General features: G+C 42.2%; 1 protein-coding gene across 1 annotated transcript; it reads right to left on the bottom strand.

Moving 5' to 3' along the window:
- Positions 1-65: 65 nt before the first annotated feature.
- LOC119269463 (SAM50-like protein SPAC17C9.06) lies at positions 66-5,833 on the bottom strand. Its single transcript, XM_037551295.1, has 4 exons — positions 5,277-5,833; positions 3,973-4,452; positions 620-1,135; positions 66-532 (listed from the first exon to the last, which is right to left on the bottom strand). Exons 1-4 carry the CDS (start codon positions 5,778-5,780, stop codon positions 452-454), a joined length of 1,581 nt encoding a protein of 526 aa, XP_037407192.1. The 5' UTR covers positions 5,781-5,833; the 3' UTR covers positions 66-451.
- Positions 5,834-15,693: the final 9,860 nt, after the last annotated feature.

Raw genomic sequence — 15,693 nt, 5'->3', positions numbered from 1 at the left:
GTATGTAGTCACCTGTTAAAATGCCTAGAAAGACAAGTATTTAGGAACGGAGGGAGTATCCAGTATCAACCATCACAATTTAAAGCAACAGCGTAATCTCTATCAAGCCAATAAGACAACTTCAAAACATGGCAACACCGTGAAATCGAATAAATTTAATACAGCACCCAACACCCTTCCAGTTCTCGATCATACCACGAGATGTCAAATATATCGGATGACGGATCGACTAGTCTCCTACTCCCTCCGTCTGAGAAACCTTGTCCCTAGCTTGTCTTTCAAATGGATGTATCTAGCACTAACTTGGTGATACGTCCATTTGAGGGACAAGCTTTTTCAGACGGAGGGAGTACTTGTTAAACAGCTGACTCAGCAACGAAGATAAATGGTTCAGTGCAATAGGACGCAATATTCTTCAACAGGTCAAAAATGTTGCTCCACTTTCTAACATCTACTCCAAGGAGAAGCTGAACTGAATTCCACTCTTTCCATGATCATGTTCATGTTTCTTCAAGATATGGCAGTAATTTAACTGGAACAATGAAGCCCAATAGCATGGATTAGTCACCTAACAAACACTAAGGATCGCATAATGAAAGATCGAGATCTCAAAACATACCTCCATCCGGAAAAGTGAGGTTGGAAAGACAATGCCAACACCAGCAGAGCTTCTGAATGTGCGCCGAAACTCAGGGAATGAGAAATTCTTAAACTCACCCTCAGACAACTTGGCAAGATTTCCAGCACAAAGAAATGCATGACCATGAATTCCATTATCTCTGAACAGCTTTAGGGGCAAATCAAAGGATAGATCAGCAAATGCAGAAACAGCAAGATCGCCTCCCAAGTAATCCCTCCCTGTAGAGGCAGCAGCGTCGACCGTAACTGACTCGCCTGGGACAGACCTCTGTGGTTCGGATGGGCCAACTCCTCTTGTTTTGAAACCCAACAGAGATGATATCACACCAAGGCTGCATACAGGGGAAGAAAGGCCTCCTAGGTAAAATCTATCAGGGACAGGTGAAGGCAATTCCATAAATCCTCTGCTCAAAGGTAGAATCACCCCTGCTGATATGCCAACATTAAGGGCAGCATTGCAAAAACCGAATGGAACAGCGCCGCGAACATCAAACCCCTGCAGCAAAGAAAACAGTGATGTTTGGTGAGAAAATATTCACAAGGCTTCTATCTGGAAACTCATTTGACAAAATTACAAACTTCTAGGTTTCTGTCCTTTTCGGATGCTTCCTTCTGCCTCATTCCATTTAGAAGATACTATCTATAACAAAGCCATGAGGCAAGGGTATTGTGCCAACAGGCATGGTCCTCATAGTGGATAGTACGAGTCAAGGAGGTGATGTGCAGGTGTCAAGTTGATTGGTCTGAGTTGGAGCACAAGCGCTCTTTGCTACCCATATTCAAATGTGCTGTAGCATTGCATTAGAAGGATTGGTTCCACTACTTCCACACCTATCACAACCGTACAATTCATATGGCTTTGATTAATGTTGGCCATAAGGTCGCCAACTTTCTCTGGAACTTCGAATAAGGTGATATTCGCCTTTATGATGAAAAATAGTTATAACGCACCAATCCAAGGGCCACAACCCAAAACCAACAAAAGAGAATGAGAGAAATGACCAAGACTGTTGTGGACCTTGATTCGCAATGGATAACTACCGTGCTGAAGATAGCCAGCATGGCTACAGGTGACTGGGTAGACATAATTTGAAACTAGAATAACTTTGAGCGAGTAGATTGTCTATTATTGCCTGTCTCAAACGTAGCATGCCACCTTTATATAGTGGATGATTAGGCCCTTGACCTCTCGTAAGTCCTAATAGGACAATACAATTAGACTTATTAGATCTTTCCTTATTAAACTGAGATCTTTTCTAATCCTATTAACTCTCCTCCTTTCCAGTCCAAGTCCTTGAGAAACATGTGACCATTAGCCAGTCATAATGAAACTGGTGCTTCTTTGATGAACTGTACTAACATCCATAGCAGAGACACCAACAGTGAACTCTTAACAGAGATAAAGAGTATCAAAGAACCTACACCCCAGGTGTAGCTCTTAACTATATGCAGCTTTCATGACAATACTCGCCAATTATTATAAATAATCTCATGGACAACAGGGTAAGTGGGCAATCCGTATGGTAAGCGGAACAGAGTGATGCAAGTTTTGGATGTTCACCACTCATGTGAAAAGAACAAAAGGAGCTCCTACCAAGAAATCTCAAATCACATTGTGCATGGTAAACATAACTCATCAATAAACAGTGAGCACTACCAACAAATGAGCAATAATTCTTCTATATCCTACCAAGGATAGTAATTAATTATCTTCCCAAATCGAAACAAAACTTACCACATGAACTGGGTCACGTAAAGTCAGACCAAATATCTCCAAACACACGTATTGATGACGAAAAAATGGCAATAATTTACGTACCTAAAACTCTAATACATGATTTTCGTAACCTAATGCATTGATTTCTAATGCATTACTCAACATAAGTTATCCATGATAGATCAAAAAGATGAACTGAACACTGATTTATCCAACCGTGAGTAGATACCAGAAACCTCAAATACTTGTAATTGCTGCATATTGACACTGGTAAGGTTATTTGAAGCCAAAAGCCAGGCCGTGGCCTGGGTCGTAACACCGGAATCCTGAGGACGATGGTAGCATTTGTTTGACATTGTTTATCATGTCCGACCTAGGTTGGTCTGGGGCCCGGCCCAACCTTGGCTCCACCACCAGGTGGCGAGTACTCAGCTGCCCTTCGCACAGTCATCAGATAGTTGACTAATTTGATGGCTCAAGTGCTAATAATTTGACCTCGGATGATTGATTATGTTCTCTACTGGAATGTGAAGTTACTGTACGTGTGAGGAAGAATAATATGACTTCCGATGGCTTAATTTCAAATAATATGACCTCGGATGGTTGGTTATGTTCGCTATTGGGATGTGAAGCTATAAGTGTGAGGAAGAATTTGAAAGTTGTCTTCAGGACCGTGATCCATTAGAACATTCCTTCCAAATAGTTCAATGCCAAATTATTCAGTTAAGATCATGCTAAGTTTTGATATCTATCTCTTATTGAACTTACAGTTATTTTCCACTGGTAATCTCCCCACAAACAAGTCACTCACAAACAATGAGAGTTTTTGGTAACATGGTCAATTGCAATATATTCTAGATTTCCACTGACATACGGAATTTATTAAAACCAAAGAGAACAGATATTACTTGCATTAAATACTGGGGCCTTGCACAGTCACTCTTTTGTACATCCATCTTCCTATGGTTTCACAAGAAATTACTTATTGATTGTGGTAAGGGTCTCCATCACTCTTGGATTATTCGATCTAACAGTGTATTCTAATGAAATGGTAATGCTGGTACAAAGCACATTCCTGGATTTGGCGCGTTACTTGGTGAAAAACAAAACGCTCAAGTGTGCGCTTAGGTGATATAATCGCTAGGCAGTGGTAAAACACACAATTAACACCTAGGCTTCTTTTTCCTTGATTTATTTCACAGGTTACTTAACAGTGCAGCTAATACAAAGCAGATAAACAGTAGGTACTGAATGTTTGACATATTAAAAAGGGCAGCCCAGTGCACGTAGCTCCCGACCCAAAGCAGATAAACAGTAGGTACTGAATGTTTGACATATTAAAAAGGGCAGCCCGGTGCACATAGCTCCCGCTTGCGGAGGGTCCGGGGAAGGGTCCGACCACTTTGGGTCTTCCGTACGCAGCCTTTTCTTGCATTTCTGCAAGAGACTGTTTCAAGGATTCGAACCCGTGACCTCATGGTCACAAGGCAACAGCTTTACCGCTGCGCCAAGGCTCCCCTTCAATGATTGACATAGAAAGCAAAAATGCAATGAGGGTAAAGTAGGCATAAATTTTGCATGGAAGATTAACCACGAGAAGTTAGTTGCATAAGAACCTGGCGGAAGAATCGTAATCCATTTTTCCATAGACCACCAACTTGAGAAGTTGAGACAAATGCATATCCTTTTGTTGGCCGGAATTCTGAATCTCTTTTATCTATTTTATATGCATAACTCAGTGCAGAAAGCAGATTGTGGCCTAGCTGCCTCCTTATGGATTCTGATGCCATTTGTGAGGGATCAGTTAAGGTACGCCATGCCAGATCATAAGACAAGTTATGGTGCCAGGTTGAAAGCAAACCAAACTTAAGGCCAAGAAGACGCTCCTTGTATGATGAAAACTTCAGCCAATCTTCGGAAAGGATTGATGCCCGAGCCGTCAAAGGTGTTGGTATTGATTTCAATCTTGGCAGGTACACTCCAATGTCTATCTTTGATGACTGATCCCAACCATATTCCCCTGAAACATCCCACATGTCCCCGTAACCAAATAGGTTCTTCAACATGAACCATCCTTCAACTGGCCATGATATTACCTGAATATAATATAAGCATCATTCCTGAAAACATTTCAGATACTGAATGCAGTTAAAAAAGAAGGCACGTATTACTCAAGACCTCCAATGCAATCTTCTGCTCTTATGTTGTTAACACTAAGTGTATACTAGACATTAGAATGACGTCACCTAACAAACCAATTTACCTATTTTACCCAAATAATAAGATGTTTGCATGGTTCTGTTTTCTGACTAGAATGGCGTCACGTAATACGGTGTATTTACTATGATGTAGATCAACCGTCAAAATATATGTTTCCTTATCGACAATAGTTAAGTGGTTTTCGTGGATAAGAGATGGTTCACAGTTGTATGCTTCACTCAAGATAATAAAATGGTAACCAATTGAGTGTTCTCAAATAGCGATGAAGAATTGAGTGTAGCCACACCACCAAATGGTTGTGTCTGATAATCTATACAAATCCTACAAAATTATTAAGATAAATAGATGTATTCATTCGAGAGGGCGGATGCTAACTTAGGTGATAAACGAACGCACCAAAGCAACCAAAGTAAGACTCCAAGCATTAAAATTTTCCTATTCATACAATGAGTAACAGCACATGACTACTGATTAGTGTTACCTCTAATTCTACCAACAGTCGGGTAATGTAGCTAAAAAAGTGGCCACTTTTGAGCATCCTTGGTTTAGAACATGCCAGCAATGCAATAATTAAATTACACACATAGTAGCAGTAACGAATCCAAACTAATTCAGCACCACTTCATCTGACCAACACATCACTAACGGAAGAAATAACAAACTGAAGGAACTTGCGTTGCAATTTTACAGAGATCTTCACCTCTTTCTTGGGGAAGAAGAAGATGCCACGATTGTAGGGTCTGGCCGCCTCCACGACTTGGATGGTGACGTTCGCAGTACCGGGGAACCCCGGCGGACCGGCGTCGAGGGTGATGGAGACGGAGTCGAACACGTCGAGACGGCGCAGCAGCGCGTTGGCATGGCTGGAGGCGCGCACCAGGCCCTGCACGGTACCGGGAGAGCGGAGCAGGTCGCCGACCTCCGCCTCGATGAGGGAGCCGCGGGTCTTGAAATTGCCCCTGATGATGACGTCGTGGACGCGGATGCGGACGGGCTCGGCGTGCAGGCGACGGAAGACGGCCTTCACCTTCTCCTTGTACGCCGCCGGCCCGTCCAGCTCCTCTGGATCGTCCTCCTCGTCGAAGTCGACCCCATTGTCCTCGCCACGGTCGGGCTGGTCGGGAGCCTTGCGGGGCTCGTCCGAAGGCTCGTGGGGAGCAGGGTTCGGGGCTTGCTCGGCGGTGGAATCCGCGGCGATCGCCATGGCTGGGGTTTCGGGCGAGAAGTGGAAATGGAATCTCGCACAAGGGTGTGTGTTTTTTTAGCGAAAAGCATCTAGGCTTTATTGAATATTGGTAAGGTTTACCTGAAGAGGCAAGAGCACTATAGACCCATAAACTTGTAATGAATGTGATGATTTAGTCCACAAACTTATAAAAAGTGATCATTTTATTCATAAGCTTGCAATGTATGTGAAGATTTAGTCCAAAGCTAATCAAAAATTGACAAATGGCGCCACGCTGAACGCGTTATAGCACACCCGCTCGGCCCGGTGTTTTTATGGAATACCCCTCCACCTTTATGAAAATCACACACGGTATATTTTTTCATATCTATATTTTTTAATCAAAGAGCCCCTTTCCCGAAATTTTTATTATAAAAGCCTAGGCGAAAGTCCACCTCAAGGATGATTCACAACTCTTAGCCATAACCTAAAGTAGCTGCCAAAAAAACTTATTACAGGTAACACGCTCATATATATGTTTAGATGTCTACTTTTTTATACATATTGTACCTTTTTTATTCACCTGAAATATATTTGTATGCAGACCTAAAATTTTAAAATACATGATTATCTTTTTTCTCATATATATATATATTTTGATGTCTACATTTTTCCACGGACATTGTACATTTTTTGTATACATTAGAAATATTTTTTATTCATGTTAACATTTTTAAATGCACGACTAACATTTTTCAATTATGTATGTAAATTGATTTTCAGAATAGATATATTTATAATTATAAGCAAAGGTAAAATTAAAGCAAAACTGTGGAAAAAAAAGTAAAAAAAATGCTCAATGCTTGCAGTCCCTAATTTGCTTGCTCGTTCCGGGCGCTGCTTGACGCGAGGCTAGACCGTGCCTCGCTACAAGCGAGGCAGTCGCGTCCTCGCCACGAACATACGCTGGTGTTGTGTTAGCCCAACCTTCTAGATAGACGGCTCACCTGTCCAGCAAGTTTTTTGTGTTCCGCTCAACAAAAAAAGCAAGTTTTTTGTGTAGATGCGGCAAGTTTGGTCACACACACAACTAAGTATAACCTTCCCTAGAAACAAACTAAATATAACCATCAGAAACATTTCACCCGAATGAACCACCACCACTGTCCTCACCCGCTCGACATCCTAGCGTGATGTAATGCGAATATGCAATTCTCACAAAAAAAGCAAATATGCATTGCCCGAGAAAAATAAGCATCGACTAATTGGCCTCATCTGTAAATGTTAAGTGGGTTGCCATCATTTATGTGAAAATGGTCATTATCTTGTGCTTGTTTAGTAGGATCTGTCACCAAATGCGAGTAAGACCCATTTGAGGCGCTCTGGATACTCTGGATACTCAATCTCAGATGTACATCATCATGTGGATTGGACACCAACAAAGAAAAATGTGTTGGACTATGTCATTGTTGAAACTAGTACTGAAACTGTGTTAATTACTGCCAGTGGCGGAGGCAAGAATAATTCTTAGGTGTGGCGATATCTACGAAGGAGAAAACCATGTACATATAATGTAATTACGCAAGAGCTCACTAAATATTAGTTATATAAATACTTTGTGTTTAACAAGCACAATCAAAAATCAAAACCAATCAATTAGTTTTGTTAATAGGGGATACCTAAAATATTTGAGCTTATTTTGGCAGACGGCAACAAAATTTGCTTCAAAATTCAAAGTTCAATTTCAATTCTAAATTAACTTTCATTCTTTACATTTTTAGAACACTTTCATTCATTACTTGATCTTCTTATTCTATTCCATTTTGTGCTCAGTCGCGCTTGCGTCCTCATATGGCCCGATTTAGTGCCGACCACTGCCGCTCCCTGCGTGTTGTTTGCTGTTGCACACATTTGGCCATGCAACGAAATAATTTCCACTTTCCAGAGTTTTGAAACCGGCGAACGTGTGTTGATTTGTGCGTGGAGTGTAACTAGCAAGACCACTTGCAATTGCATCAGGACCATCAGCAAGTCAGCAATCAACTCAGCTGGCTCAACACGTATAATACCTTATCAATTATAATCAAGATGCACACATACTAGTACTCATATATATATATACCATTATATTTATTGGTGGAATTTGAGGTATGGCAGCCGCCAATCCTAGCCAAATTGCTAGCAGCGCCCTCGGCATGTAGGCGCAAGTGCAACAACGTTCATGATATCTATAAAGATGGAGGGGGTTTTCATAAAAATGTCGGGTCGAGCGGGTGGCCACGACGTGGCCATCGTGGCGCCATTTGTCAATTTTTGATTGGCCTTGGACTAAATCTTCACATACATTGCAAGTTTAGGAATGAGGTGATCACCTTTTGCAAGTTTGCAGACTAAACTATTACATTCATTGCAAGTTTGTGGGTCTGCAGTGCTCTTGCCTCTTACAGGAATGGAGTTCACATCATGAGGAGCTCCCAACCACAAATGTCTACCGGGAGAAAGAGAAAAAGCAAATCTAATTAGCCTATGGGTGTGGCGAGGGAGCTCCTATACAGCGCTGCAGGCGCCCGTTAACGATCCGGCGCCTGCAGCGCTGCTAGCATGAGTCGGCCCACTAGCGTGCTGCCTCAAGTTTTAATTTTTTTTTACGAAACTAAAAATATGAAATGAAGAATCGTTTACAGATTTAAAGAAAAAAAGTTCATCCATTTGAAAAAAATACGTTCACATCTTTAAAAAAGGTTCATAAATTTTTGAAAAGTTCATCAATTTGAAAAAAGTTCATTCAAATTGAAAAAAAGTTCATGCAATTTAGCAAAAGTTCGTTAAATTTGAAAAAAGTTTGTAGAAATTGAAAAAAAATTCATGTATTTTTAGAAAAAGTTCATGCAACTGAAAAAAAGTTCATAAATCAAAAAAAGTTCATCCATTTTCAAGACAAATGTTCATTAAATTTCGAAAAAGTTCATCAATATTCAAAAAAGGTCATTAATCTCAAAAAAGTTCACAGAATTTTCAAAAAAAAATCGTCAATCGGCCCCTAGATGGGCTGGCCCATTTACGGACGCCACGGACGACAGTTAACAAAATGCACGTTAACTGGCGCCTGTGGCGCCAAATAGGAAATGCCGTGGTGAGGGTTTAGAAGCCTATATGCCTATTGGGTCTGGGCAATTTATTCGTTGGCCTCTATTGCAGAACTTACTGGGCCTTAAACTGGCAAAAAAAGTTAGCTTCCCTTTGGGCGGAAACAAAAAGAAACCACTAAAAAAATCGATGGTGATCTAACTAGTTTTTTTAACACAGTACAGACGCCGACACTCATACATACGCACATACACTTATCCCCATGAACGCACGCACATCCCTACCCCTATAAGCACCTCCGAGAGACTGAATCGACACATCATCTTGAAAATGACAAAGTTGTCACAATCACCTTCTAGTCGACGGGAACGTCTCCTCCACTGAACGCACATCACTGGAAGGCCGGAAATAAATTCAGAAAAATGCAAGCACCGGTGTCAAGTCTAAGACTTGAATTCTAGTGGACTGGAGATACCACTGTCCTTCTAACCATCCAATGACATATCTCGAATTAGGCTTTTGCCCTACTTTATAACCCAAATGGCCAATCCGACATAAGTTGGTGAGAAAACCTTCTTAAATTACAAAGCAAATCAAAATACAAACGATGATAGAGAGAGGAGCGAGATCGCCACCAACTCGGCGTTGAGCAAGAAAAACGGAGTAGCCACGCATAACAATAGGCTTGATGTTGTTATGGCCCAAGGGCGCCTCACCTTATCGGAATCCGCCCAAGTAGGTCGTCCTGGGGCCTCCTAGGTCGGTTATGCCATGGGACGATTGGCCTGGGCCATGGTCCATGAGGACTCCTCTAACAGATTTAGAAGTTAGAACATGTAACCCTAAACCCCGTTACCGATATAAGTCGAGGCTAGATCAACTAGGTACAGAATCACAAAGATATTGCTCAATGCCTCAATCCTTGTAACCCATGTACACAAATCAATACACGCGAGCAGGAGTAGGATATTACCTCTTTTACGAGGGTCTAAACATGAGCAAAACTCTGCCTTGTTTCCCATTCAATCTACTTGCTCCTATGCTTCATCCTTGTTCATCATGGGCAGCCGTGGTGGTTTGCGACTGTGCGAGAAGATGATAGAGAAGGTCGGTGGCCTGGCTGCTTTATTGTCATCTTCGACGAGCCCAAGCGATTTATATCCTGGTACCATCTGGCAATGATTTTCCGCCGGCATGTTCAATGGAATGTCACTATTTTTATCGTGGTTTCCAACAATTGCAGATGCACTCAAAGTCAAAGGGGATTCGTAATATCATGAACTCGGATGGCCTGACAGTCTAACAATGTTGATGAGTTTGGAACTTTGGATCATCATTTATTCTAAGAGGTGTTGAATATAGTTGCCTCACTCCAGTTCATGAGGAAGTGAGTTCAATGCTTAACACCGTTGTTTCTTATAGTGTGAATTTTTACTGCTTTTTGTTATGTAAATTGGTGGCTGCTTATAGGAGGCTCAAGAGGGCCATGTCTCGAGTCCCTTGAGTTTCTGGATGTGGAGTGTTGGGTCCCTCTCCTCCATTCCCAATGGCTGCTCCAACCGACAAGGGCATGAAGGAGACGAATGATCCTTCAGTCTAAGGTCGCGCTATGTTGATTCAGTGTGCGAGATGATGGAGATGAATGGTCCTATGGGCGAAAGTTGTGCTTGTCGATTATGTGTTGTCCAGACCTTGTGCAAGCAGTGAGAACCGCATCATCGTGCCTCCACGTCTGTCATCCAGCTATTGATTTCTTGGTAGTCAGTAATGTTGCAACCCTATCTTTTTTGCAGCCTTGTGATTTATGTGATGTGATGTGCTGCTACTTCACAAATTTGCAAAGAAATGAACTATATCGTTGATATTTATTTGTTACCATTAGTTCCTAGTTGATTGAATGCCCTTCTGCTTAAACGCCAGCATGTTGATTTTTGGGGCAGATAATAAAATTACCATATGACAACATGGCATTGGACAATATTACAAATTCTAAAGAAGTAGTTCTAGAAACTCGTGCGTGTGTTGTAGCCCATGGCAACGGGCGGGCGTCTAACTAAGAACACTTTGTTTTGGCACTTATTCTGTCGGGCCTCTGATGTCTACTACGCAACCTTCTTCTTGTAGACGTTGTTGGGCCTCCAAGTGCAGAGGTTTGTAGGACAGTAGCAAATTTCCCTCAAGTGGATGACCTAAGGTTTATCAATCCGTGGGAGGCGTAGGATGAAGATGGTCTCTCTCAAACAATCCTGCAACCAAATAACAAAGAGTCTCTTGTGTCCCCAACACACCCAATACAATGGTAAGTTGTATAGGTACACTAGTTCGGCGAAGAGATGATGATACAAGTGCAATATGGATGGTAGATATAGGTTTTTGTAATCTGAAAAATATAAAAACAGCAAGGTAGCAAGCGATAAAAGTGAGCGTAAACGGTATTGCAATGCTAGGAAACAAGGCCTAGGGTTCATACTTTCACTAGTGCAAGTTCTCTCAACAATAATAACATAGTTGGATCATATAACTATCCCTCAACATGCAACAAAGAGTCACTCCAAAGTCACTAATAGCGGAGAACAAACGAAGAGATTATGGTAGGGTACGAAACCACCTCATAGTTATTCTTTCCGATCAATCCATTGGGCTATTCCTATAAGTGTCACAAACAGCCCTAGAGTTCGTAGTAAAGTAACACCTTAAGACACACATCAACCAAAACCCTAATGTCACCTAGATACTCTAATGTCACCTCAAGTATCCGTGGGTATGATTATACGATATGCATCACACAATCTCAGAGTCATCTATTCAACCAACACATAGAACCTCAAAGAGTGCCCCAAAGTTTTTACCAAAGAATCAAGACGAAAACGTGTGCCAACCCCTATGCATAGGTTCATGGGAGGAACCCGCAAGTTGATCGCCAAAACATACATCAAGTGAATCACGTGATATCCCATTGTCACCACAGATACGCACGGCAAGACATACATCAAGTGTTCTCAAATCCTTAAGGACTCAATCCGATAAGATAATTTCAAAGGGAAAACCCAATCCATTACAAGAGAGTAGAGGGGGAGAAACATCATAAGATCCAACTATAATAGCAAAGCTCGCGATACATCAAGATCGTATCACCTCAAGAACACGAGAGAGAGAGAGAGAGAGAGAGATCAAACACATAGCTACTGGTACATACCCTCAGCCCCGAGGGTGAACTACTCCCTCCTCATCATGGAGAGCGCCGGGATGATGAAGATGGCCACCAGTGAGGGTTCCCCCCTCCGGTAGGGTGCCAGAACAGGGTCCCGATTGGTTTTTGGTGGCTACAGAGGCTTGCGGCGGCGGAACTCCCGACCTATTCTGTTCCCCGATCGTTTTAGGGTATATGGATATATATAGGCGGAAGAAATACGTTAGGGGAGCCAAGAGGGACCCACGAGCACTACAAAAAAAATACACTTCCGTGATGATACGTGTTTGTCATAGCAGGTCGCATTTTTTGTCATGCATGTACATCCATGACAAATTTATGACAGAATCAAGATAGTCATACCTGTGCTGTCGTAGAAGTGTTCCATGACATTACCAAAATTATCATCACGGAAGTGTCCACTTCCATGACGATAAATCGCGCATCACAGAAGTGCTTTCGTCAAGGGTGACCGACACGTGGCATCCACCGTAACGGAACGCCGTTAAGCTATCGGGTCGGATTTTGGATCCGATAACCCGTTAACAGCCCTGACCAATGGGAAATTTCCACGTGTAAAATTCTGATTGGCCGAAGGGAACACTTGTCAGCTCGTCCATTGGAGGAGACATGCCTATGATACATCGACACGGGGCTGGGCCCAACAAAGGCCCATATAGGTTAAATAGGCCGGCCCAGTCAAAAGCCCGTAGAACTTAATCAGGTACTAGTGGGCCAGCCCAATAACGGTCTTCTTAATAAAGGCCCATTTACGGCCCGAAGCCAGATCTGGCCCGTTAATTGTTCGCCCAATATTTGGGCCCATTTGCGGCCCGAAGCCAGATCTGGCCCGTTAATTGTTCGCCGAATATTTGGGCCCAACTACAGCCCAGTGACTTTCGGCCTGTTAGAGGCCTGATGTAGACATGGGCCCATTTCAGCCTGGTGTGACTTTCGGCCTGGGAATGGCCCGTGCTGCCCATGGGCCATATATGGTCCGACGGGACATCGGGCCCACTAACGGCCCGTGCAAAAGGTGGCAACAGTTAAGCCCCATGTGACTTTGGGCCTGTTAAAGGCCTGTCGCATAATTCAGCCCGTTGATGCCTGTGCTAAGCTTTCGGCCTCTTAAAGGCCCATGATATCAGTGGGCCAACTAAGGCCCGAAATATGTTTCGGCCTGGTAATGGTCCGTGAGCTAACTGGGCCCAAAACGGCCCGGTCTACATTTCGGCCTGCTGAAGGCCCGTCGACGAATAGTGAAAATTGAGGCCCAACATGCATTTTGGCTTGCTAAAGGCTCGTGGTTTCATCTCGGCCGTAACAGGCTAGTACAATATTCGGCTTGTTAATGGCCCAACGCTACCTGGGCCAAACTAAGCGCTGGGTCGACAAAAGGCCCAACTAAAATATAGGCCGGTGTAAGTTTGGGCCTAGCGCAATGTGTGAAGGTCCCAATCATTCAGGCCCAAGAAAGACGCAGGCCGACCCAATTGTGGCCCGCTAAAAACCTGGCCTGTTAGAGTCGAATGTTTCGGTCTGGTCGACTACATCTGATTTTTTTCAGATAGCAAATGATGACAGTAACTAGTAGGAATTAAGAACAAACCTACTCTATATAATAAAGAAATTACAACATAGTAACTAAGAATAAACCTACACTATACAATAAAGGATTTAAGGTATATTACATCCACTGGGCATCGAAGTTCGCCACCAGTGATCATAAAGCGCAACGAAGAAGCAGATTACAAAAACTGGGCACCATTGCAGCGTAACAAAATAATACTGAACCGAGACCACTTCCAAGACAGTTCAAGAAAGGTTAGCCTTGCAGGGGAACTGCTGCGCAAGCTGTTGAGCAAGGCTGTGAGACTGGCCTAGCATGTCGGTCATAACTTCTAGGTGTAGCTGTTTAGCAATGAGGTTCTCATTGGTGTTCTCCGCAATCTTTCTTAGAGATAGGACTTCAAGTCGAAGTTGAGTTGCAGAATGCCTTTCTGCTAGAACTTGGGACTGAAGAAGTCGAACTGATTCAGACAACGAATTTCGTGAGCTTGTCTGACTGTTAGTCTCAAGTAACTTGAACACTGCATCAAGACAAGACTTTGGGGTTGTCTCACTATCTTCAAGATGTTTTGCCTTCTTTGCTGCAATATATGTTGGGTTTGTCTCACAGCCTTCAGCAGACTTGTGCATGCCATCAGGCATATCACCCTGAAACAAAGCAGAGAGATGACAGGTTTTGCACGTGTATAAATAAAGATGATAACTGTTCTGTCAATTCTATCCAATTTCAAATTAGAAAATAAAGAGTAAGTTCAAAATATCAATAGCATAATTTGGCATTGTTCATAATGCGGGGAGCTTCACCACACTACCGGATTACCATGTCAACATAACAAGCATAGATGTTGGGCAAAGAAAATCATTGTATATATTTTGGATAATGTGCATGGCATGTTGTTCATATCATCAGCCACATCAGTAAGATAAAACAGGAGATGACAAGGTGCAAACGTGGGCTGCTTCACCACACACTGGATTATAGATCCACAAAAACAAGCATACATATAGGGAGTATTAAGTAATGTGCATGGTATGAATAAGGAATTTGGTTTTACAAGTAAAACTTAGAACTTACGGTTCTTACGAACATGCATTTTGGTAGAAACAGCAAACTAAATAGCAATAAACAATAGGGAGTATGAGCAAATTAAACAGCAGTTGAGGATAATGGCTTTAGAAGGACTGACTTACATTAACAGTTAACACCGGCTTTATAATGCCCTTCTCCATGTCAAGGGAAGGATAACTCAAGAATTTCAGCACATAATCTTCTTCATAAACATTGCATGTACTCTACATTTTGTAGAGAGTAATTATAGATATGATAATACTGGAAGGGATAGAGGATAATGAAGATAAGATGCAGATTGATGCTACATAATCAACTACCAATCCCTGGAAGTACAAGCATTACAGGACAAAATGTACTGACAATAGCAATGGGCTACACTTCTGCACTGGCATTGTATGTGTATTCTACTTGTTGGTAAGATTAAATATAGATCTGATCTTTTTTAGTAAATGGTGGGCGAGGGAGATAAGATGCAGAATGCTACAAAATGATCCAATCCCTCTTCCCATAATACAAGAGTGTTTTGAACACTGGTGTACTGTACAAAACGTTCTTATATTATGGGACGGAGGGAGTAGCTGTTAATGTAAGTACAGTGATAGACCACGTTCAGTCCTTACAAGAGGACTGCAGAGCTAAAACTCTTCAAAAGCATTGGGTTGATTCTAAATTTATGTAAGAGTCCATACGGATCTTATAATGTCCACCAAATGGACGATTACGAGGCTAACATGTGCAGTGATGCTACATAATCAAACAACTATGAAAGTAAGTATGGTCATACAGGCAAGATGTACTCATGAGAGCAATGCAGTGTGCAGTATAGTTGTGAGATTCTGTAGTACCTTGAGAACGAATGTTCTTCTCAGTTTTCGTACAAGTGAGACATTAAGGCAAATGCAGAAATGTAGTTCAAATTGTGATGTGATATCATAGACAGTACCTTACGCTGTAGCCGAGACCAATGTGTAACAAGATTATTCCAGTCACCATCGGATAAATGTAGCACCGGAGACTTTACAGAAATTTCGTTC

This window comes from Triticum dicoccoides, chromosome 3A (genome assembly GCF_002162155.2).
Source record: "Triticum dicoccoides isolate Atlit2015 ecotype Zavitan chromosome 3A, WEW_v2.0, whole genome shotgun sequence".
In the NCBI taxonomy this organism is placed as follows: Eukaryota; Viridiplantae; Streptophyta; class Magnoliopsida; order Poales; family Poaceae; genus Triticum; species Triticum dicoccoides.
The sequence above is the reverse complement of the archived record's forward strand: the minus strand, read 5'-3'. Positions and strand labels throughout refer to the sequence as shown.

Bases quoted from the DNA above. Each gene is read 5' to 3' on its own strand.
- LOC119269463 (XM_037551295.1), bottom strand. From the start codon at position 5,780: ATGGCGATCGCCGCGGATTCCACCGCCGAGCAAGCCCCGAACCCTGCT. The intron at 4,453-5,276 runs GTGAAGATCTCT...TATTATATTCAG, and splicing joins TCTTCTTCCCCAAGAAAGAG to GTAATATCATGGCCAGTTGA. The intron at 1,136-3,972 runs GTTCTTATGCAA...TCTTTGCTGCAG, and splicing joins GATTACGATTCTTCCGCCAG to GGGTTTGATGTTCGCGGCGC.